Source organism: Nomascus leucogenys, chromosome 5 (genome assembly GCF_006542625.1).
Source record: "Nomascus leucogenys isolate Asia chromosome 5, Asia_NLE_v1, whole genome shotgun sequence".
NCBI classification, from domain to species: Eukaryota; Metazoa; Chordata; class Mammalia; order Primates; family Hylobatidae; genus Nomascus; species Nomascus leucogenys.
The window spans coordinates 44106858-44132478 of record NC_044385.1 but is presented as its reverse complement, the minus strand read 5'-3'; the positions used below and the strand labels follow the sequence as shown (position 1 = coordinate 44132478).

Here is a 25621-nt window from a genome sequence, read left to right as displayed (position 1 = left end):
GAAATCTCTTTTGATAAAGAAAATGCTCTTTTTTCCTCCCTGAGTTGTACATACTAGTTAAGGGATTTTTTTTAAAAAATGCATGCCTGAAACTTCCTTTTCTAAAATACTATGGTAGGAAAATAATGAGCAAGAGAAAGAAAGGGTGAGCTGTTTTAGGCCAACACACTTAATGCAAAAAAAAAAAATCATAAAATCTTTTGAGATTCTCTAAAACAAAGACCTACACGTACTCCTAACAAAAAAGGATGGAAAAAAAACAACTAAAAAAACCCAGCCACCGTGTCAAAGCTTCTTAAATTTTAATACAAGCCAAAAGGATATAAGAAAGAATATTTATTCTGGATTAGCCTCCTGCTGACACATTCTGCAGCAAGGCAGCTGAATACTCACTGATGCCTCTGTCTTCGTGGCTGTCGTCGTCCCTTTCATCTCTGTCATTCTCCAGGTTGGACATACGCACTGACATTTCTACCCATCATTAAAAAGAGAGAAACATGACTATTTAATCAAACAAAATCACCCGCTTTAATACCCTGCTGAGCGCTTGTTTGATGACCGGGTGACAGCATTCCATCAAGAATGAATCCCATCTTAGAAGGGGATGAACTGAGGCCCCATTTTTTTTTAAAGGAGGAGGGAGCAGGAATCCAAACAAGAAGAACAAGTAATCAAGAGACATCTGAAATTGATTTCTGAGAAAGGAGGAGAAAAGAAGTTGAATGAGGCCAACAAATCTTTAATCCTCTACTAAAGTACTGAAACAAAAGGAAAGAGATTGAAAACATGACTCAGTGTGTTGGTGAAATGGTGCAACAAAAGCCTCCAAAAGGCCAGGCATAAGCTAACACTCGAAGACGGTCATCCTCAGTCTGGCTGAATCTCACCAAGGGAAGCACATGGTGATTATCCCTGTTACTAAATCAGGCAACATTACTCCATGATTCCCCTTCGGGCTTGTGGCCATAGTGAAATGTTTTAACATCAACCTGTCATTACAGCTGTTAGAGTGAGCTAAGTGGCCAGGAAGATGAGTTAACTTCATCTCCAAAAAGGTCAGGTCAACACATCCCTGGGGACTGGGGTTTTAGGAAGGATGGAGACGGCCATTAAACAGTTTTGTTCCCTCCAAACAGAGTACAGATAACTGCACTTAAACAGAGTATAGATATTGCACATGGTATTGAGGCCATATTATAGGTGAATCATTTTGTATTTGGCTTCGATGACTTTTTTTTTTTTTTTTTTTTTTTCAGATGGAGTCTCACTCTTTCGCCCAGAATGGAATGCAGTGGTGTGATCTTGGCTCACTGTAGCTTCCATCTCCTGGGTTCAAGCAATTCTCCTGCTTCAGCCTCCCGAGTAGCTCAGGCTATGGGCATGTGCCACCACACCCAGCTACTTTTTGTATTTTTAGTAGAGGTGGGGTTTCACCATGTTGGCCAGCCTGGTCTTGAACTCCTGACCTCCAATGATCCACCCACCTTGGCCTCCCAAAGTGCTGGGATTACAGGCGTGAGCCACCGCGCTTGGCCGACTTACCCTGTTTTAAGAGATGTGATTATTCAAATGCGTGTTTATTCACACTACATAATGGCAGCTGCAATAGAACAGATTATATTCTCGCCATTAGTGATCTGGGGTATCTTTGATTTGCCTGTCTTTTTGGAATTGCAAGGGCAGCACATCTAACAAACAAAATTTCCCACTCAGCATCCCAGCTCCCCTGACTGGCTTATTGCAGAGGCAGGCCACTGGGGGCTAATGCTGGTAAGGAGAGGATCCAAGGATTTTTCTGGGGATCAAAATAGAGCTTGTAGGGTTTAGGCACTGAAGAAGAAAGCAGGCTTTGGGGACTTCCAAAATGACTCCACAGAAGCTGAAAGTATAGCACTGTTCTGACAGTTCCTTAGAGGCTTACATAACCCGCCACTGTCCTTCTAGCCTGGCTGCTGCCTCCCCTGTGGGGTTCATTTTGAGCTCACCTTGGGCAGCAAGAGGAGACATATGCTGATGGCTCCGGCGATGAATCTGGTGGCGGTAGGCGTACACTGCCAGGACCAAGACCATGATGCATCCCATGATCCCTCCAGCCACAGGACCCACAGGGGCACTTTTAATCATGTTTAATGTGATCACCTCATCACCTTCAGTGAAAGAGCAAGAAGATGTTCCTTGTTAAGATTTCCCAAGTAGGGAAGAAAGTAAAGATGGTGAGATGGGAGGGCATAGAGTGGGAAGGGGGTTGGGGGAAGATAAACAGATGCTCAGTTAGGCTTTGAGTTCCTCAAACATGACGCATGGGAACGTGGGAGTGAAGGCTTCATTTCATTCCTGGTTCTCCAGTGTTGGTTGCTAGGCAGAGCAGGAGCACAAATGGCAAGGGCTGCTGGGAAGAGTGAGCAGACCAGAAGAATTGCTTACACAGGCAGCATCCAACACCAACAGAGTCCTAGCTCCCTGGGGTATGAGTTACTCTTGGAAGAGAGGAAAAGTCACCTAGTACAGAGTAACCACTGAAATAAAAGGCACCAGGTCCAATAAATACGCGCTAATCGGACCAAGTTTCGAAGCTTATGGCTTTCCTTTAAAAGGCCATTTGTGCTTTCCAGATAGGAAACTGCAGGTGAGCATAGAAAGTGATTTCTCAGAGCCAAGTCACTTTCACGTATGTGCCCTCACCTAGTTCAGGAAAAGCATAAAAGCTCAAAATCCTGCCTCATATATGAGCTTTTCTTCTAGACAGGCTGATGTAAGTGATGGTAACAATCAAGGTATTAACTAAGGATTTAAATATTTGACTCTACTGCCATCTAAGAATTAGGACTTGGTGCTAATTCTGGAAAGACTGAAAAAAAAAAATCTCAGGTAAGTGATCTAATCTTGGCAGTATTTTTGAGGTCTTGAAGACTGATCCCAGGGGCTCTCCATCCTGCAGTGTCCCTATGCTTCATCCTAAGCTGTCCCAGCTGCACTGGGTAGCTCTGGCTTCTGTTGATTCCAAGGCCCCAAATACTGATTTGTAGCTATAAGACTTCTACCTTGCAAAAGTTGTGAGTGAAGGTTTTAACAGGCACTAGACATACAGTGGTCACTCCATACATGGCCCTGTGCTTCTGACAGTTGGTGTGCATATCCAAACAGACTCCAGAGTTTGGCCATGCAGAAACCAGGCCTGAGATTTCTCAGAACAAGCTTTATGGGAATGAATTCCAGGCTTGCAAAATTTGGCAGGACAGATGGCCACTCACTCTCTCTGCACAGAATATTTAGCCAGTTCTGAAGGTAGTTATCTGCCTTGGTTTTGTGACTAAAGACTACCAGCAAATGTATCAGGGAAGTTGGGAAGAGGATTATTTTAAGATGTCCTAGTATATAGGCAGGAAATTGTATATTCAAGAATTAAATTGTTAGGGCATCCAAAAAACATACCTATTGCTCCCATGTCATCAACGTAGGGACTTTTGGCTCCCACAATCCCCCCGAAGCATTCTTTCTGGGGGGCACAGTAGGATTTGTCCAGGTGAGTCTTTCCATCACTGTCCACCATGCACCATTCACAATCCAGCACCCCAAAACAGTCCCTGCCAGAAAAACAATACTTAGTCTTCTACAAAGCAGTGTGGGCCAGGGGACAGCACTTCAGTGTGGGCATCAGACAGTTCTCAGGATCTCCATTACTTACTAGTGCTGTGAATTTCTTGAGCTTTAGTTTCCTTTCCTTATAAAATGAGAATAGCAATAGACTGCCAGGGAAATAACTGTTTTATGCCTCTTAACAACTTGGAAAGGAGAGAAATAAAACTGCTCTCTGTGAATTAAATAATGACATCCACACATCATGGGGCTATTCAAAATCATCTTACAAGACCAAACAGAAATGACCCCAATGTTTGTTAGACTCTGGCTTAACATCCCCCAAGTGTGGGGTCATTTAAAAAAATTAAAAAAAAGTCCAATAAGTTTGGAAATACTTGGCCAGTTACCACAGGTTTCCTCACTGCCAATTTCTCAGAGCCTTTAGTGTATTACATGCATTGTGACTGTCTCAAGATCATATATGCAGTGTCAGCATTTCCCAAACCTAATTGACTTGGGGCTACTGTATAACATCCCAAATTATTCAGTTTGATGCCACAATTCCTTTGCTAAAATATACATGCGAAGTACAGTAAGCTATCCCTCTAAACACTGTTTAATAAAATGGCAAGCTACAGCTACAATAAGCTAATAACCAACTCCCCTTCACTTAGTCTACCACAGCCACTATTTCCATGTCTAGTCCCAAACTCCTAATCCCACCTGAGGAGTAGGGAGAGGGCGGGGAACATGTAGCTTTTAGTTCTCAAAACTATCATGAAGCAGATGTGTTTCCTCAGAAAGGAAAATAAATGAGCTTCAAAATATCACACCTAGAGCCTTGACCACCGGGTTCTGCTTCTGGACCGCAGGGGTTCCTCCTCCCTTGCCCTGCTGCTTCATGCCATGGCCCCTCACACTTCTTTTATTTCAAGAAAAACTCCCACTCACAGATGAGGCTACTAACATATGGTACACACGCTAAATAGGGGTAATAAGTGGGAACGAGACAACATTTAATCTGGTGGATAAAGGCTTATGGAAATCAGTTTCAGATCTGAAAAACTGATATACCCTTTTAAAACATGAAGAGCGGGAATAATAAATATTAGCTGGAAAACCTCAATTCTTTACTAGGTTCTGCTTACCCACTTTCTAGCCTCTGACTGCACCTGCTGTTGACACACTGGTGAAGGGCATCTTGCAGGCCCGGGTCAATAGCTGTGTATGTCACCGGCTCCTGGTGGACCTCGCAGCTTGGGTTTCTGTGCAGGAGGTAAGTCTGGAGGTTAAGATGACCACCGCCCACATTCCAAACTCATGCTCCTGATACTTAACGGCAGTCAGACAGATTTGGGTTTGAATCCTGGCTTTGCCACTTAGTGTGTAACCTTGTATCAATTACTTAACAACTCTGAGCTTCAATTTATTTATCTTTATGTACAGTAGAAGTAATACAAATAACCCAGGCAACATGATGAAACCTCATCTCTATAAAAAGTACTACTGGCCAGGAGCGGTGGCTCATGCCTGTAATCCCAGCACTTTGGGAGGCCGAGGCGGGCGGATCACGAGGTCAGGAGATCGAGACCATCCTGGCTAACATGGTGAAACCCCGTCTCTACTAAAAATACAAAAAAAAAAATTAGCCGGGCGAGGTGGCAGGTGCCTGTAGTCCCAGCTACTCGGGAGGCTGAGGCAGGAGAATGGCGTGAACCCAGACAGGGCGGAGCGCGCAGTGAGCCGAAATCGCACCACTGCACTCCAGCCTGGGCGACAGCGAGACTCTGTCTCAAAAAAAAAAAAGTACTTCTACAACAACAAAATTTAGACAGGCTTGGGAATCACATGCCTGTAGTCCCAGCTACAAGGGAGGTAGAAAGGTGGGAGGATTGCTTGAGCTTTGGAGGTAGAGGTTGCAGTGAGCCATGATCGCGCCACTGCGCTCCATCCTGAGCAACAGAGTGAGACCATGTCTCAACAAACAAATACACACACACAATACAAACACACATGACACTCTTATTTTCTAGAGAAGGGGTTATCACAATTTATTTTCCTGGTGTTAAAATCTGTCACTGATATAAATAACGCTGTAGAACACATCATAAGTATGTGAAAAACACTTGCATATTTATCACAGGGTTAATTAAAACACTAAGTGACTTAATGTGCATAAAGTACTCAACACATGGTAGACACTTAGTAAATGCTTGAGACATTCTCACATTTTTTTGTATGTAGCACATACACTCTTAATACTTTTATAGCAGTTAAATTTAAACCTTGAAACAGGCATCATTTTATGGCACTACGGAGCTTGAATTCTGGCTCACTGAACAGTTAGTTCTATCATTAGAATGAATCATCTTTATACGCCCTAACTCAAAACAAATCTATAAGAGACTCACAGTATTATATATGTATTATTATTATTATTGTTGTTATTATTATTAATTATTTTACCGGTTCTCTGCATTGGTGAGGTTGCCAGTGCACTCATTGACCTCTAGAGGGCACTCACAAGGACATTCACATTCATTTTGTTCCATTCTGAAAAGCAAAAAGAAAGTTACTATGCAGAAGGTCAATGGCAAACTGTAAGTTGTACATGTGCTGGGGAAGCAAAATAATGAAGCTCTGAGCTAGTTTAAAAGAATAGTAAAAAAAGAAGTTACAGCCAAAGGTTAAATACATAAATGGCCTTAATCCATTGTTCTTTGGACAAGGATGCTGCAAACGGCACAGCTCTAAGTGCCTTTGTAACTGTGACTTTTCTTCAGGACACACACCAGCACTTTCTGTTTGTTTTGCACTTCAAAATGCCTGACATCAGTTGAAATATTAAACAGTGTGGTGAACACAGAATATGACCCATTGCATTTTTACCGGTGACAGTTGAGACAGAGTCGGTCCACCATGCTGCAGGCACAGAAGGCAAGAGAGTCGCAGGTTTCATTGACAATGCCAACAAACGTGTTGGTTCCTGGGATCCTTGCTAATCTGTATTTGGAACAGTGGCTGCCATGCACAAGGTTCGTCAGATCCCCCTACAGAACAATCAAGGTATCAGAAATGGCAGACAGCAATGCAAAGACTCAGCCCAAACTTGGTGAAAACAACTCTTCAACTACCTATGAAAAACAGCTTAAAATAAAATGTTTCTGATTACAAAAGTCACTGTTAAAAATATATAGTCACTGTTAAAAATTTAGAAAATAAAAATTATTCATAATCAGAGAGAACTCCCATTGAACAGCTGTGTATATATTACGAATTCTTTTATCTGTGCTTACACAAATATAAATTTTATAGCTCTTATTAAAATCTGTTTTTTCTTAACACATAACAATATACCAGGAAAACGAATACTTCAAGAAGCAATAAAAGACAATTTTCAGGGAAGGAAGAGTTTAAAATTTATTCACATGCAAACCTAATTAACCACAAATTGTGCATTTCCCTTTTTTGGGTGATGAAACTTTTTCCTTTTATAATAATAAAATTATTTAAAAATCAAACCTAAGAGGCAAATTTCTGCTTCTAGAATATTTAAATAATCCAACTAAAGCAAGTATCTCTTTTCTTCATTCCATAACAAGAAAATGTGATAGCAAGTTTCTTGAATTGCCAATTTTGTTTACCATACTAGAAAATCAAAGATTCCAAAGTGGTATTGTAGAGTTGCATGTAATCATTTTTCTGCATGTATGTCAGATACACTAGGCAAATTATTTCACCTCAAGCTTGTTTCATGCCATTCATCCTGTATATATGCTTGGTGAGGATGAGCTTAGTTCTGAGAATCATAGCACTGAATGGGTTTTTAGAGGTCTACATGAATTTCTCACTGTCTGGAAGACACCCACCTCTAGAATATAAGCAGTAACATAGGCTGGGAGTCCTGTCAGCCCCAATACCCAGGAATGCTCTAATTCCATTTGGGAATAACTTGGGCCAATAAATTATTCAAATTTGCCTTTTGAGAAGTATCTACCTGAGTATCCTGGCATTGTGTGCTGAAGACTCCAGAAACCATTGCATAAATAATAGAAGACACACAGAATAAGTCAGACTTTCCTATGACAACCTTACTTGGCAGTCGCATTTGTCAATGTCTCCTTTAAAAACAGTGCTTCTCAAAATGGTATGGGATCTGAACAGGGTAATAATGACTTCCCTTGCTTTGAACACACCATTCTATTAACATGTTCATGTTTTCAACTATTCTTTTCCACCAGATAATTGCTTTCTGCAATAGAGTTTTTGAGACTCAGTTTAGGATTTTTAATTTAACCTAGTACATTTTAAAAATTAATTACATACTTAATGACTGACATAAATGCCTATTCTAAATAAAAAACCTACTTCCTGTAAATAGCTTTTTGAATGTTCTATCATTCCCCATTTTAGCTTTCTCCCAACTAGGATTATTTATAAATTAATGAGAATGTCCTTAAGATCTTTAACCATAACCAGGTAAATTTGCAGCAACTCAAACTATACAGAGTACTCTAAGCTAAAAGAAGACATTATTTTCAGATGATTTACATGAGAGTTCCCATCTCATAGGGCAAATGATCAAGAACTGACCTAACTTGGCCTTGGGAATTTACCCGAGTGATCTCTAGAAGACAGGAAGAGAGGAACACATGGTGCCACATATATTTATACAAGACTGTGGGAACCAACTTCAGCAGATATTTCAAAGGGCTTAGATTGGGTAAGTCTTTAAAGAAACAAAACCAAAACAAAATACCAATTGAGAGACCTTAAAACATTCACTTTTCTACTCTGAGCTTTATATCTCCCAATCGTCAAACTGGGAACTGGAACTAAGGTCCTGTCTCCTCCTATCATTCTACAGTTCTAAGGCAATGAAACAGGTAGGGATAATATTCAGACACTAGCCATGATTCCAATTCATGTTCCATAATGGGATGGAAAAATGAGTGTTAAGGAATCAGATCAACTTACCGCAAGGCTGGTGTTGAATTTATAAAACCTCTGGACTGTTCTGTCACTGAAGCTGTTGCACAGGTTTTTCTTTACAAAGTTGGGGTGGTTGAGGATATCATTTGCTACCAGGGGCTCCTACCAAGGCCAAAGAGAACAGAAGATATACGCCATGTAGTGAGCTGCAGGCGGTTGGAGAGCTGAGCAGCTCAGCTTTGTGACAAATACCTTGTGGGTGATGTGCTGCTGCTCCACGGGTGCGTGTCCTTTGGGGTCGATGAGAGTTGGGTGCGCCACCAGATAACCCCTGTCCTCCATTATGAAGCACCTGTACCAAAACAAGTTATGCCCTTCATTCACATCAGCTGTTTTTGTTTTTTTTTTCAAACGTATTCAGAGAGCATTTATCTTGCTAGCCCTGAAACAAATTGCATTTATCCCAGGTTCTCAATAAATACCCATTGGAAAAATGAAGGGAAGCTGGCAGTCAGGTAGACAGGTACATGATTTTTGAGGCTGTGGGTCACCTAGAATAGAGGTTAAGGTGAGAGTTACACCTGACTCTGTGGTCACCTACGCAGTTTATACAGGATGCACCCACCCAGTCCAAGTAAGACGAACTCAGACCTTTTGCAAAGATGTATGAATGGGAAGTTTGTTCTTTTTTTTCCACGGAAGCAGATCCTAAAGGAAGTAGACTTGAGTACTTCTACCGACAGATTTGAAGCACATTAATTTCTTCTTTCAATGATAAATACACACAAAATAACAACATGCAGGGGATGTATAAAAATATACAGTAGTCCTCCTCTCTTATCTGTGGAAGATATGTTCCAAGACCCCCAATGGATGCCTGAAAGTGCCGATAGTACTGAACCTTACATATACGGTTTTTTCCCTATATATATCTACCTATGATAGTTTAATTTATAAATTAGGCCCAGTAAGAGATTAACAACATTAACTAATAATAAAATAGAACAATTATAACAGTAATAAAAGTTATGTGAATGTGGTCTTTCTGTCTCTATAAAAATATCTTATTGTATTATGCTGTGGGTAACTGAACCCTCACAAAGTGAGACCAAAGATAAGAGGGGGACTACCATATTTGATCTCTATTTGATAGAAACACTAAATGAAGCTAGAACTGCTTTAATCAAGACTATATTTTGCTTTATTTTACTTTACATTAGTGATATCAGTTTGCCAGGAATTCTGCATTTCCCCATAAGGGCCAATGACGTGAAGTGTGAACCGTGAGATGGAACTAAGAAAGCTATTTTTAAAAGCAGCCTGCATTAAATCAAGGGTATGCCCTTGCTTTGATCAGACATGTTCTTTTGAAATTTGGGAGGCAGAGACTTTTGGTTCCATGGTCTCTTTCTGGGGAAATGTAAAACGAACAGTCTAAGCAGCTGAAAATGTCACAAAGACTTTGGTTTAATGACAAAGTTAACATCAAAAGTCCTACCCAAGAGTCCCCTCTGGTCTTTCTAGTACCAAAGATATGGGAGGCCCCTAATTACTGACTTCCAGGGAAACAAGAGCTTTTGGTGCATTCTATGCTACAGTTACTTTTCTTGTTGTGTGCTGAGTCTGTCTAAATCACAAACAGTACGCATCTCAGAAAGACGAAAGAAGAGAAAAAGAACAAAAACCATCTTAATAGGACACCCAGGCCATGAATTAGATTTCTAGTCCTGACCATAGCTATGCGGTTCCCATTCAACTAGAGATACCTGACATCTATTTTTAAACTTCTGCAGCTAGAAACGAAATAGCATCCCTAAAGCGCTTACCTTATTTTGTTGCCACCATCTTGGTTACAGACTGGTAATAGGTCCATCAGAACTTTGTAGAAGTATCTGAGTGTGAAGTCAATGCCCATCACAGCCACAGTGTGCCCAGAAGACAGCTGTGTACTTTATGTGAAAAAGATCAATGAGAACAATAGGCATGGCTTATTTAAAGATAAAAGCTATGTTCAGTCACAGGGACACTGTTTGGTATTAGAAATACCTTCCCACTGTTCCTCCCTACTTTTCCCACCTACAAAAACGATCAACTAAGTGACTGATTTAACACAACATGGAAATTTTACGAGACAAAAAAATTTAAGACTTAATGCAGGACTGTCTAAATAAGAGTGGCCCCAAACCTGAGCAGCTGTGAAATATGATGTTCAGAGAGTGGCTCAACTGACAAAAATATGGGCACAGAGGCATCAGGTGGGAGGCTGGATGCATGACTACTACGGCTACTTCCAACGAAACTCTAGATAAAAAAAAAAATAATAAAAAAATAATAAAAAAATAAAAAATCCCCCTTAGCAACACCCTTATTATTTACTTCATTGTTTAGATAAGAAAACTGAGATCTCACAAAGGTTAACTGACTGGCTAAGGTCATACAAAACTTAGGAGGAACAATGTCTAGTCCAGTTTTCTTTCTGCAACATTAAAGTTGACTCTACTCAGAGCACAGCTCATATTCTAGAACAAGACTCTCCTGGTCCATAGGCCAGTGCTTTCTCCATTCCACCCTGCTACTCCCAACAGCCAAGGAAGAGAAAATTGGGCAGTAAAACACGGTGCTAACTTGTTTGGCTCTGAAATCAGCAGATCTGAAGTCAAATCTTGGCCCTGTTGCTTTCTATATATGTGGCTTATGGAATGCTGTTTCGTCTTTCTAAGCTTCAGTTTTCTCGTCTGAAAATGGATTCAATAATAGTACCTACTTTATAAGGCTGTTATTTGGATTAAATGAGATGGTGTATTTACAGTGAACACCTAAAAAAATAGAAGCTAAGCTAAAGAAAACTAAACAGTGAAGTTGAGCCCTCAGGCATGAGTTGACAATAAACTTATTACTCTTTCAGAGAAAACGCACTTCAAGAAATTGCCAGGTGTGTCAGAAGTGTGGACTTCTCACTTGGAACCTTGGCTCTTTTTAATCTATGCTCATGGGTAACTGGGAGGGCATGTGCTACTTGACCAATGAACTCCCCATACTCTTGTGGCTGAGAATTTGCAGTTTACCCAACATAGGACTTTCTAAGAGCCTATTATTTAGCATCACCCACCTGCCTAATTTCTTTAATCACAAAAACCTTAATTATTTCTCATAGCAATCTTACAAGGCATTATAATTTCCAGAAAACTAAAGCTTGGGGAAATTAGTTATTTGGCCAAGGTCACATAGTGAATAACTAGTAGAAGCAGAAATGTATTTATCATTTTTGTAAGAGATGGGGTCTTGCTATGTTGCCCAGGCTAGATTCAAGCTCCTGGGGGCTCAAGTGATCCTCCTGCCCCAGTCTCAAGTAGCTGGGACTACAGACACACAACAACGGGCTGGTGGAAGCAGGGCTTTAAACTTAGTGTCTTCAACTCCAAAGCATATACCATGAAGTTATACTGCCTTCTTAGATCTGCAGAGCATTCAAGAGTTTCCAAGCAACTTTACGCTATTTAACTATCTGTGAAAAAGCCATAAAGGAATCATAGTTCCCATTTTATAAATATAAGATTAGGCTTAGAATGGCAAAAACACATAAGATAGATCAGACCAGTACCCACACCTGGCTCTTTCTACAACCCTACAGCTACCTCGCTGGAAAACAGCACTTAGGTGTTTTGGTATAAGGTAATTTTATTTCTAAACTTCTCTTGTATAACTGCCATCTGCTTCAAAATGATAAACATGCTAAAGCAACAGCATGTATATTGCCTATGTAAGTCTAGGATTCATACTTTCACCTGCATTTCAGATGGGTACACTGTTACCACAGCAACTCATAAAGAATGATATTGGAAAAAAAAATCACGCCAAGCCTATATTTCTAAGTACAACAGACCAGGCTGTTTGCAATACTTCCGTGAGATTTTCACAGCCAAAGACACATCTAACCAGTCCTTTACTCAATGACCATACTTCATCTCTAGCAGCACCACCCTTCTCCAAAGAATGCAAACCCAGATTCTCAGGGCACTAAACGTGTGTATGAAAGAATCACAAGAAAGCTTACTATGAGTAACTGATAAGTGAGTGTTGAATTAGAAAACGCCTCTAATTCTCAGCCAAACCACTGAAAACTGAGTTCATGGGACTGCTTCATGACAAGCTGAATATTAGCTTAAGCTTTCTCTTCTGACCTGCTAAAATGTCAGAAGTTTAAAACAAAAATAGCATGATAAAAATAACTGCCATTTATTTGGGACTCGACCTTTTAAGTACAGTACTAAGCACTTGACATGCATGCATCATCTCTAATTCTCATCCTATCAGTTCAATGCAGGTATTACAGCCTCTGTTTTACATATGAGGTCAGCGAGGTCACAAAACATTATTATAAAAGTGCTTAACATTTACTGAGCCCTTACCAGATACCAGGCACTATTCTAGGAGACCGACATATATTATTTGATTTAATCTTTAAAAAAAATCATTTGAGATAGGCTCTAATATCTCACTTTCCTAAGTGGGGAAACAAAGGTGAAAAGGAGTTTGTTTATAGTCATGCAAACAGTAAACGGCAAATCTACTTTTTGGGAGTAGAACCATATGTTAGGAGGGATGAAGTTCTCAAGCTGGCACCCAAGGCCAAAATCATCAGTAATCATTTGAAAAAAATACCTTTGCAAAGCCTATCTATCCATGCATCCATCAAAGTCATAGTTACTCTGCTTGAGCACCATAAGAGGTAGTTGACTTGCATTTTAAACTCTGTTGATTGAAAAATACACAGCTCTAAATAGTAAAATCACACTCTGCTAAGCAAAATATTCAAATGACCAGTTGCGTGGGATTTCATATTGCACAGGGCAAGAGCACCTATTCTGGGGAATATACACTCATTGAGTGACTCAGGAGGCAGAACCCATGACTTCAACTGCCATTTCTTGCTCTTATTATATTCTAGTTAAACTTGTGTAGGTTCAACCCATGATGTAAAAGTAACCAAATGAGGGATGTGAATCTGGAGTTTTCTGTTTTTTTTTTTTGAGACAGAGTCTCCAGGCTGGAGTGCAGTGGCACATTCTTGGCTCACTGCAACCTCCGCCTCCCGGGTTCAAGTGAGTCTTGTGCCTCAGCCTCCAGAGTAGTTGGGATTATAGGCATGTGCCACTGGATTTGGCTGAACCTGGGTTTTTCTTTTTTTTTTTTTTTGAGATGGGGTCTCGCTCTGTCGCCCAGGTTGGAGTGCAGTGGTACGATCTTGGCTCACTGCAATCTTCGCCTCCCGGGTTCAAGCGATTCTCCTGCCTCAGCCTCCTGGGATTACAGGCATGCGCCTCCATGCCCAGCTAATTTTTGTATTTTTAGTAGAGATGGGGTTTCACCATGTTGGTCAGTCTGGTCTTGAACTCCTGACCTCATGATCCGCCTGCCTCGGCCTCCCAATGTGCTGGGATTACAGGCATGAGCCACCGTGCCCGGCCTGAACCTGGGTTTTTCTAACTTGAAAGTCCATCATTCTATTTCCATTGTGATTCACTTGGACCAAGACGATAAATATTTGTAAACAAACCAAATCAAAATTCTTCCACCCATTCGAATCCCAACAAAAACATGTAAACATACATACACAAGCATAAACATCTGCCCCTACCCTTGCCCTCTTGAACAAAAAGAATACGTCTAGACAGAAAAGCAAATGGCTCTTGATAGTAAGCTGCCAGGTGAGGGGAGTCAGTTGGGTCACCTGATGACTAAGGCACACCTGGGTTTTGATTGCCTGCACTATAACAACATCTTTAAGAGCCCAGTTCTGGCCCATTTCATTGTAATCAAAGACCAAGGTGACTGCGTCCCCTCAAAAGAAACAGCCTTTGTTTACTTTTTCTCAACCCATTAGAATATATGGGAGGGATGACAAGTCACTCTATTTAGACATCAGTAGGCGTGTGCTTCACATATGGTCTGTTAATGAAAACACTGAGGGATGTGTTCTAAGTAAGTGTTTACTTGTTTGCATATGAAATCTTATATGATGGGAGAAGCTGACAGAGTCAGACAGATACCATACCCTACAAAGGAGTCAACATTTGGCTGGCTGCAGGGCCCCATTTTCCACAGAGACATAGGCCATGATATTGAAATTCCACACCTATGGCCTCCCAATTCTTGCTCCCAGTGAACTTCCGTTAGAGGAATTTTACTGAATGTCAATCATTTGACACATAATGAGCACCAGTGAAAAGCATAAACTTAAGCAAGAAAATCTGCCTCCTATAAATGTTAAGGCATCATTATAGGTACCAGTCAAAATACGGTCTTTCTTGGTTGCTAGGAAAAAATAGCTATTTGTATAAGGAAGGGATTAAAACAATGTGTGTGACTTGCCTCCCCACCAAACATTTCCCTGACATCTGTAGCTTAAATGCTGAAACCTTAAAAGCAGGAAGCATAAAGCACTCTAAATATATTTACAGTGATATTGATATAGCATTCTGGGAAAATCAATTTTCAAAAAGCCTTTTAATTTTTCAAGAGATAGTTTCAAGGACAATTTTTTTTTTTTAAAGAAGAAAACCAAACAAACAACTTATTTAATTCTAAAGAGTTAGACTCAAATACAAGAGGCAATAAGTTTGATGTCTTGGTACTTTTTCTTTCTTGCTCTTTTTTTTTTTTTTTTTGAGATAGGATCTCACGCTGTCACCCAGGCTAAAGTGCAGCCTCGACCTTCCGGGGCGCAAGCCTCCTGCCTCAGCCTCCTGACTTACTAGGAATACAAGTGCGCACCATCATGCCTGATTAATTATTTTATTTTTTGTAGAGCCAGGGTCTCGCTATGTTGCTCAGGCTGGTCCGGAACTCCTGATCTCAAGTGATCCGCCCACCTCAGCCTCTCAAGGTGCTGGGATTACAAGCGTGAGCCAAGGAACCCAGCCTGTTTTTCTTCATTAACAATCCTCCTTTTCTTGGGAAACACTCTCTGGCAATCATAACTGTCAGGTTCCTATTGATATTTCTTTCATCAGTTTAAAGTGGATATTTCTTCAAACTGCTCTTTAGACTCCAGCATCTTTTCTTCTTCATAAACATCATCATGGCCACCAAGAACAGGGCTAACAGCCTTTCACTGACTCAGTTTACATGACAACCATGTGAGGCAGGTATCATTCCCATTTTATAGATGGCAGGAGAAAGCTACGGAATTGAAGGTGACAGAAAGAGAAGATGTTCAAATCCCAGCTGGCCTCACTTTAAAGGTCATGCTTCTGCCTCTAAGCCTTGCTGCCGGTACTCTTCTATTCAGATTTCCAAAATGTCCTTGATATATTTAAGAAATGACTACAAAGTTAGTTAAGATATTACCTGGATGAATGAATTGTGTGACTGATTGTCACAACATAACCAGCTCCTCCAACATCTAAGTAAGGACCAGTCAAAGAAATCAACCCTGGATTAGCTACTGCATGGAGATACCTAACGGAGAGCAAAGAAAGTCATGTTATTTTATTATTTATTTATTTATTTATTTATTTATTTATTTATTTATTTTTGAGACAGAGTCTCGCTCTGTAGCCCAGGCTGGAGTGCAGTGGTGCGATCTCAGCTCACTGCAAGCTCCGCCTCCTGGGTTCATGCCATTCTCCTGCCTCAGCCTCTCCAAGTAGCTGGGACTACAGGCGCCCGCCACCACACCTAGCTAATTTTTTGTATTTTTAGTAGAGACGGGGTTTCACCATGGTCTCGATCTCCTGACCTTGTGATCTGCCCACCTCGGCCTCCCAAAGTGCTGAGATTACAAGCGTGAGCCACCGTGCCCGGCCAAGTCATGTTATTTTAAAGTATGCACCTCTACTCTGCAAATTTCAAAGAAAAGTGAGCTTATAAGTCTAAAAATATTTATGATGAATTTTGTTTGTGTTACACTGAAATGCAAAAGGATTCTCATCTTTTGTATCTGACTGTAGCATCAACACAAGTAGTAAAGAGAATCTGAAATTCCTTCTTACTTTAAAAAGAGACACTGAACTCAGTATATATCTGGGCATTTACTAAGATATGTAGTATAGTCGTTGTTTTTTGTTTTTTTGTTTTTTGTTTTTTTTGACAGGGTCTCATTCTGTCACCCAGGCTGGAGTGCGATGGCATGATCTTGGCTCACTGAAGCCTCAAACTCCTAGGCGTAAGCAATCCTCCCACCTCAGCCTCCTGAGTAGCTGGGACTACAGGTGTGTACCACCACACCCAACTAATTTTTGTATTTTTTCTTTTGTAGAGATGGGGTTTCGCTATGTTACCCAGGCTGGTCTTGAACTCCTAGGCTCAAGCAATCCACCTGCCTTGGCCTCCCAAAGTGCTAGGGTTACAGGTAGAGATGTTTTAGAGGCTAGGTAGATTTTCTGTTCTTATGTCCAGTTGACTCCCCTGCTATGCTATAGCACATTGTTAGCTTTTGCTTTTGAAAATTAAAGTAAAAATAAAGCCTAGAAGTAAAAGAATGTTTTTGAATTTGTGTGTTTATTTTTCACAGGTCATACATAAGCTGTAACTTGATTCCATAATCACGTGTAGCAAAATGAAGTCTATCCACTAGGAACACATTTTGCATAAGGTAGGAATCAAACAAACCACTAGGAATTAAAATGGCCAAGCATAAAGAATTTCAGGCTCAAAATTTCAATGAAGAGATAAAAACATTTTAGATAGAAAAAACCCCACAAAGCTGTTGTTAATGCTGCATTGAAAAAACTATTCAGAAACATTTTTCACCACCACGAAAGTATCTTCTTTAGTTTAATGGCCTGAAGTTGCTTTATTGTATGTACTTACCATGTCTCTCCAGGATTTTGGGGGAGAATCTTTGATAATGGGAGCCCCTAAAACTCACCATTGTCTCCTAGTGGGATCAAATGCTTTGTCCATGAGGGAACCAGGATAAATTCTGAGGACGCCATTGGGCGTTGCTATGTAACGGCGGACAATGTAAGTGTTCAGGCTACTCATTTCCATTTGTGTCATCCATTCATCTGTGACGTGGCTGGTAGCCATTACTTCATTTCTGACAGAGAACTGGGAAACAAAGGAAGACATAGCAGGGATCCTTTAAAACTCACATGAAAAGAGAGTGGGCTGCTGGCAGGGCTTCCCAAAGCTCTGTTGCAGAGAAGCCAAGCCCAATTACTTTTTAAAAAATCTTTCCACAGCAGACGGATGCAGCCAAACTTGGTGAAAACAAAAGCTTGCAGAAATACAGTCAGCGGATGCGTGATCACTCAATTGTTCACTCTACCTAGGCTTTCTGAGTTTAAGATGAAAAACGCTATAGCGAGTCATTAATATACACATATATATACACTAACCCTAAAGCTTTGTTCCTTAAACTTTATACTTATATTTATCTCGAGAGACAGCAGGGGCACTTTACTTCTTCTTCTGGGTAAGACAGGGCTGGGAAAGTTTCACTAGTCTCTAAATCACATCCCTCTAACATCACTGGAAACCCCCAGTGCTTCTAAGGCCTGTAACAGATTCTCCATGTGGCCCACGGGGCTTCTTCATCCATCAGAAGAGTCACTGCTGACCAGCCTCCCCTGGGCCACACACTCTGCAGCTCTCCAGCTGAGAGGCACAGATGCAGAGCTGGGCTTCCTACTTCAAAGGTTCACTGCCAGCACCCCTTGCTGGGCCTGTGGAGGGGGACACCAGAATTGGAGCTCTGCGCCAGCGCTTACTTTGAGGCCCGGGTTAGCAATGAGGCGGGTGTTGTCGCTGAGATAGGCGGTGTAGTGCTCTACCATGCGCTTTGTCTCCGGCTGGCTGAGGTGCTCATAGGGGGAGGAAAAGCTGCCAGCAGACAGCATGACGGTGGGACTTTCTGAAAGAGAAGCAAACAAAGCAGGCCTGAGAATGCGGAGACTCTATCTCATCCCAAACAAAAGCATCACTCGGGCTCTGCCAATCCGTCAGCTATGGTGGCTTAATATCTTTTTTTTCTTTTTCTTTTTTTTTCAGATGGAATCTCGCTCTGTGGCCCAGGCTGGAGTGCAGTGGCGTGACCTCAGCTCACTGCAAGCTCCACCTCCTGGGTTCCTGCCATTCTCCTGCCTCAGCCTCCCAAGTAGCTGGGACTACAGGCACCCGCCACCACGCCCGGCTAATTTTTGTATTTTTAGTACAGACGGGGTTTCACCGTATTAGCCAGGATGGTCTCGATCTCCTGACCTTGTGATCCGCCTGCCTCATCCTCCCAAAGTGCTGGGATTACAGGCATGAGCCACTGCACCCGGCGGTGGCTTAATATCTAAAGGGCCACATTCTCTCCCTTCAGGGAACTTACAGTCCTAAGAATGAACCAGTAAAGACATGCGCCAATAAACGCAAGTGCTGGGAGTAGAAATTCTTCAAACGATCTGAGATCTACATATAATATCTTATAAGGAATGAGGGGACAGCTTATGACACACATGAAACCAGTCTGGATTAAAGCCATTTTCTGGCTGTGTGATGTTGCAGGTTATAATACATGTAGTGTTTCTCTCATTTGCATAGCAGCAATCTTATAGAAATATGGTGAGAATTCAATGAGTTAATATTTGTAAAGCAAATGAGTATTAACTATTATTCATATTAGTAGTACTATTTAAGAAAGAAAGATGGAACAGTGAAATCAATGCAAAAATCAAATAACAATTATTCACTCAGATGGTGGCAGCAAAATTTGACACAAACAAAAGCTTCTAGAAATATAGTAGTTAATGCATACATGTTTCATTATTGGTCTGATCTAACAGGAAAATCCCAGTTCTCTATTTAAGATAAAAATCCACACAATGAACCACAGTGCAAAACAAAAACACTAAATCTTTGTCTTTGAGATTTTCTACCATTCAACCTTATAGTATTTTTAAAAGCTTTAGAAAGCATGATCATGTGTCCTATCTCATTTAAACACATAGGGCATCTTCTACTCCTTTTGTTAGTTCTCACTCGTCATGCCTTGTCTCCTGGTAGCCTGGTGATCTCTGATTGTGCTGGACATTGTACTTAAAAACTAATCTGTAGAAATAGCTTGAGGCCTAAGAAGATGGGGGATCATTCTCCAGAGAGGATTGTTGTTTCATCCTGTCTGGTGCCACACTGCAAGATGTAGCAGGTGGGGTGTTGGAAACAGTTCCCAATTAGGAGCCAGGATACGGACCGAAGCACTGCATGACTTCAACTAATCCTATTTCAAAGGCTAATGCTTGAAGTTCCCCAAACCACTCAGATGATAGGAACCCCAAGTCAAGGCCTGATTTAACTTCAGGCCTTCCCCTAAAGATGTAGTCTTTTAGAATCTCTGCTAAAAGCATGTATGTATGTGGGGCTGGGAGTAAAAAATTTATTAGATCCTCCACCTTTTGTGGACCCTGGATTTGATTTTTGCTTCTCTTCCTTGCCTGAAGTAGCTACTTAAAGCACTGTTTAATTTGACAGCTGTTTCTTCTGGATTGGTAAACATGTGCATTGCAAAAGTGGCTTTGAGTGTTGGCTCTCTTCTCTGGGTTCTTATTTTCTCTGAGATTTTTGCCCGGTAATTCCTCTCTCTCATGTTAGCTCTGATGCTTTCCAAGATTTTAATCCAGGATTATGTTTCAATCCAGGAATTTTATTAAATAGTTGTCCTCAGTAGGTTGGGTTAGAATTACCTAGTCTGCCATTCCCGGAAAACATTAAATAATGTTATGTCTCATTTAATTCTGATGATATCTTCATTGGCTACCCAGGGAGATTATTATTATATTAATTAACCAAAGCAAAGACAACCAGAAGCTGGAAAAGGTTAGGGTGCCTAGCAGCATGCTGTGGCTTCATGTATACATTATTTTGCAGGCCCTCCACGCAAGGACATGCCAAAAAGAGAGAGGGTAGTTCCTGAACTCAAAGAAGTTAGGATCTGATTGGAGTGATGAGGAAAAAGGAAAATAGAGAAAAACAACAATGTGAGAATAACACAGTAATATAAAAAGTGTCAAAGGCATACACCCACTTCAGAGACAGAAAAGTCGCCACAGGGCTAGAGTAAAGAGAAGAAGAGGTGGCTTGGGGAGTGGGTCTCTTTTGTAGTGACGGAGACTGGCATTTTAGAAAAGGCTAGTGCAGTAAGATGGGGTGAGCACAAAGAGACAGAAAGAATCAAAATACAGGACCCAAAGCTTTGTGTCTAGGAGGTAGACATGCTTATTTATACACACATATACATATTTAATTGCCTTAGATGATGTACTCTTAAAAAATTTTTCTTTGTCTCTTTGTGTACCAAGAAAGACGATGTCCTTCTATCATCTCACTTGAACACACGTGACATATATTTAAGACCTGGCCTCTAAACCCCCACATCAATGAAATCAAATGGAAACCACTTCTTTGCCACTGCCTCCCATATTTCCTATTCCCTTTTTATTGTATTTTAATTACCTTGGTTCATTTTCATTGCCAACTGATCCTAACTATGATGCCCTTGATTACCTCTCCACCTTGTCCTGGGGCCTTACCATCCAGGTGAGGAAGGGTGCCAAGACCTCCCAGTGAAAGTCAGACACTGGCCTATGGTCTGCTTGTTAATCGTATATGAAATAATTAAGTTCATACATTATCTGAATAATCTCTATGAGGCTGTGCTTGCTGTCCAACTGAAATACAATGCGATCCACAGATGTAATTTAAAATTTTCCAGTAGACACATTAAGAAAAGCAAAAAGTGGCTGGGCACAGTGGCGCCTGTAATCCCAGCACTTCTGGAGGCCAAGGCGGGAGGATCACCTGAGGTCAGGAGTTAAGACCAGCCTGGCCAACATGGTGAAACCCCATCTTTGCTAAAAATACAAAAATTAGCTGGGCGTGGTGGCACGCATCTGTAATCCCAGCTAATCAGGTGGCTGAGGCAGGAGAATCACCTGAACCCAGGAGACGGAGGTGGCAGTGAGCCAAGATCGTGCCACTGTACTCCATCCTGGGTGACAAGAGCAAAACTCCCTGTCAAAGTAAAAATAAAAAAAAAAAAAGCAAAGCAAAAAGTAGTATTAATTTTTATAATATGCTTATGGAATCCAGTATATCCACAATAGCATTATAATTTTAACATGTTATCAATATTAAAATTAAGTATGAACTTCACACTTACCATACACCTCAATTTGGATGAGTCATATTTAAAGTGCCCAATAGCTACACGTGGCTAGTGGCTGCCATATTGGAAACTGTAGCTATGAGAGATTATGCAAAGGAAATAAAAAATCTAGGCTTGAGCTTCTTTTTCTTCAAGAAAACTATTGTACTTTATTGTCTCAAATTTCAAAACGGTGGCCTAATTTTCACCAGCAGTAGCTTGCTCACTAGAACTTAAAAGAGGCTTGTACACATCAGTGTTTCAGTAAAGCATTTCTTAAAAATATGAAATTTTTAAACATACTTTTTTGTATAAAAACAAACAAAACCCCAAAGACCAAATCAAAACAAAGAAATATAAAATCTTGCCTTCTTGGATCAACATCACTGGCTCTATCCAAATTGTCAACACTGCTGGGAGGTACCCAGAAGAGACCACTTAGTCCAGCCTGCTCTTCTGATCTCATGTCCAGGCAGAACTCTCGAGGATGGAATTTAAGGGAGGAACACAAACACCAGTGCTATCATTTGGAATCTAAAGACTGCAGACTTCTAGCCTTGCTTTTATTCCTATCTGTTCCCCTTCCCCTTCTTCTCGGCCAGTTGTGTGATGATTCTTAGTTATTAACTGCTTTGAACCCTAAGTCTTTTCAACAGTGAAAAAGAGAATACCTGTTTTACTGGACTGTCAGTATACTGTGGTTTGGTGACAACATAGACCACGAATGCCTAGTGTGTGTCTGGCACACGGCAGAACAGAGGTGCATGGGTCACATCTCAGCTTTGCTATATTTTATGTTATCTGGGGGAAAATTATCTTTGGTAAACCCAAATCAATCACATGTCAACTCAGGTGAAAAATAAAAAACATCTGGTACATAATAAATGTAAATTCCTTTTTGCTTCCTTTGAATTATCTTCGTATTCCTAAGCCCTTTTGAAGATAGGAATCTGTGGTAGATTACTGCTGATATGCTACATAGATTCCTTTGGAGGCCTTTTATTGTTATTCTACCCCACCCCTCCTCAATATCCCCATACTTATATGTTTACCTTTAATGGGCTGTATCTGTGCCTCCCTCTATGGACTTTGGGCTACTGAAAACTCTGTACCTAGCACTAGAAGTTGAAAGTGACTAAGAAATGTGAAAGCTGAGCTCTCTTTAGAGTCTGGGCAAACTCTATTGGTGTAATTTACACTCCAGAGCCCCCCTAGAAGACCAGGCTGAAGTTAAAACTTCACTCAACATCGAACTTGTCTTTTTTGCCTTCCTTGTCCTGTTTTCCTCTCTTCTTCACTGGTTTCTCAAAGCCCAGCCTGTATAAACCACGAGCACACAAAACCTTGTCTCAGAGTCTGCTAGATGATCTAATTTGAGGCCAGGCTTCAAATCGTTTTCACATTTGTATCCCCAAACCAGCTGACTCTGCAGGCATTCAGTATCTTTTTTGGAGGGGTGGGGTGGATGGTATTCAAAAGGATATTTACAGTGAGCTGCTAAGAGTAAGAACGTGAAGGAAGTGTAAGGGCTTTACCTAGGGTTGCCAGCTGTTTGAAGTGGAGGCAAGCACTGGGCTGGCCCAGGAGATCCAGCCGGTGGTACAGCAGCTTGCTGCTGGGAACAGTGTTGAGGTTCTTCAGTTGTTTCACAGGTATTTCTGGTTGTATCACCACAATACACAGAATAAAGGAAGTGTCTTGTACCTGTAAAAATCAATAGAGAATTTCTAACCTAGAAAATGAGGGTTCCATGGAGACAGGGACTTTGCATACATTATTTTCTACTGCCTCTATCTTCTATCTTCATATGGAAGGTGTTCATTAAATATATGATGAATGAATGAAGACATGAGGATAGGGTGATAGAAGGTATCTAATTTTGTATTTTCTGTTTTCTTTTCTTGTTGAGGAGACTTGAAGTATGTAACAGAAAATCATGGGGCTAACGAAAGGATAAGAAAGGAGTCCCTTTGAAACTGTGACCCTAGTCTTTTTTTGCTAATGTGGGTTAATGAGCACAAGCTAGAACAGGACATAATAATACAACACTTATTTCTATTTGGATTTGAAATGCACTTAAAAATACATAATTGGTTTTGCAATAAGTGTTCTGAGAATTGACTATTTTTCAAGCCAGTAGTGAATTCTCACTTTAGAAGAAAGGACTGAGGAGCAGCCAATACAGAATCCAGTTCATTCATTCTATTCCAACTAACGCTTTCTCTTGTCCTGGTTGGAAATGACCAACATCAGTACTTAAACTCATGAAAAACACAAATCCTATGGCATCCTGCAGAGTCAGCCTGATTTGTCATTGCAGACCACGGTAGACAAGTGTGCCATAGCTTAAGTCTAACTTATTAAGCCCATATGTAGAAACAGTAGTATTTTCAGATTCACTTTGTGCCTAGAAATGGATGCTTCAACAAAATTTAGTGGGGACAATGTCCACCACAGAATCAAAAGCCAATCTACCTAGTTCTAGCCACTTGAGAAAGACTTAAAAGTAAAAGAAAGCCAAATTTCTCGATTATTATCCTATTATATTAGAAGAAAGACTGAACCTATTTAAAGATGGTTTATAAATAAATGAAGAAGGTGATGACTAGCGAAATCAGAACTAAAGAACGGTCCCTTATAAAGCAGCTCATGTGACTTACTTAGTGAAATAAAAGTAAAAGATAAAGGAGAACATTTTAACTAAGCAGGTTAGAGTTAAGTGAAATTTAGGATTTGGGAGGATGGTTGCAGACTCTTAAACACAGAAGCAATTTGCATGTTCCTGGAATTGCTTTCAAGTACTGCTGGCAAAGATATTCAATTAGATTAACAAATTTAATCCTTTTCTCCATTCCCCAAATTATAAATTGACAAGGTGCTCTGAAGTGGCATTTACTATTTTCTCTCTTTTCAATCTCACAGTCATCCTTTAAGTCTGTTTTCCTATGCTGTGTTTTCCAAGGAACCAAAAGACAAAACCCTACCAGAATGACAAGAATATAATTTTATAATTGGGTCTATTCTGTAAGAGAAAAATAAAGTTACCGTAAACTTCTAAAAGTAGCACTTCATAAACAGGTCTTAGGAAAGCGGATTTCAATATAGGTCTTTCTGTCATGTTCTTAGCTGAAAAACAAAGTCTCTACATTAAAAGGAACTCTATTTCTAGAGGGCTCTCTATGGGTTGGGAGTGGGTTTTTTTCACTGATTATAACATGGGATCCATGTTTTGAAGTGAAGCAGGCCTGTGTAACATGGGAACATGTGAATACCTTCTAATAGTCAGTACTTCTATCAGAGCAAACAGCCTCCTAAAATGCTAAAAAATGCACTTGGGTTACACAGTGATGGAGTAATCTCTTAATGCTGCTAACATAATCTCTCAAGTTATATTTAAATTAATTCAGTGAAATAATCCCTCAATATCTGCTATATCTATGAGTGCTAAGCAGTTTAGCCAATTGACCTTAGGATAAGCTAACTCTATTTGGATTATATTGGAAGAAACCATTTTATTTCTTAGGACAAGATGAGTATCTACCCTCCTCCCCAACAAAGTAACTAAAGAGATCTTAAAAATATTTGCCCTTATTACTGGGTAACCAGCCTAGCCTTTTTTTTTTTTAAGTCTCCAATCTCATTATTTATTATCTCCTTAAGTTTTCACTTACAGTGATCAGCTCAACAATTTTAGAACTCGGAGAAAGCTAACACTGCTACCTGAAGTGGCTACACGATTACTACCTCGAATTTGCCTAAGGAGAATAACCAGAATTTACTAGCATCATTGAAAAAACCCCACTAACATTGAGGCTCTTTACTGTATCAAGAAGGTCACACAAATGCCTACATTTCCTTCTTTCCCTTTTAATGCCAGCAACCATGCAGATATTTTCCCAGGATGTAACTGAGTTGCTTTTAATCAGAATATGCTGGAGGTAAACAATCTCTAATTTCAAACACAAAAGTCTGTTTTGT

At 40.5% G+C, this 25621-nt stretch overlaps 1 protein-coding gene across 2 annotated transcripts in view; it reads right to left on the bottom strand.

Moving 5' to 3' along the window:
- Positions 1-25621, bottom strand: part of CACHD1 (cache domain containing 1) — a 227587-nt gene that overhangs the window by 16416 nt on the left and 185550 nt on the right. For both annotated transcript variants that reach the window (XM_012506444.2, XM_030812951.1), the window contains 13 exons: positions 23179-23347; positions 18228-18370; positions 17384-17565; positions 15862-15972; positions 10338-10460; positions 8764-8863; positions 8557-8673; positions 6469-6629; positions 6046-6132; positions 4728-4844; positions 3433-3584; positions 1986-2147; positions 394-471 (listed from right to left, as the gene is read on the bottom strand). In XM_012506444.2, the coding sequence (XP_012361898.2) occupies positions 394-471; positions 1986-2147; positions 3433-3584; positions 4728-4844; positions 6046-6132; positions 6469-6629; positions 8557-8673; positions 8764-8863; positions 10338-10460; positions 15862-15972; positions 17384-17565; positions 18228-18370; positions 23179-23347 (1702 nt within the window). The remainder of the gene's footprint in view (positions 1-393; positions 472-1985; positions 2148-3432; positions 3585-4727; positions 4845-6045; positions 6133-6468; positions 6630-8556; positions 8674-8763; positions 8864-10337; positions 10461-15861; positions 15973-17383; positions 17566-18227; positions 18371-23178; positions 23348-25621) is intronic.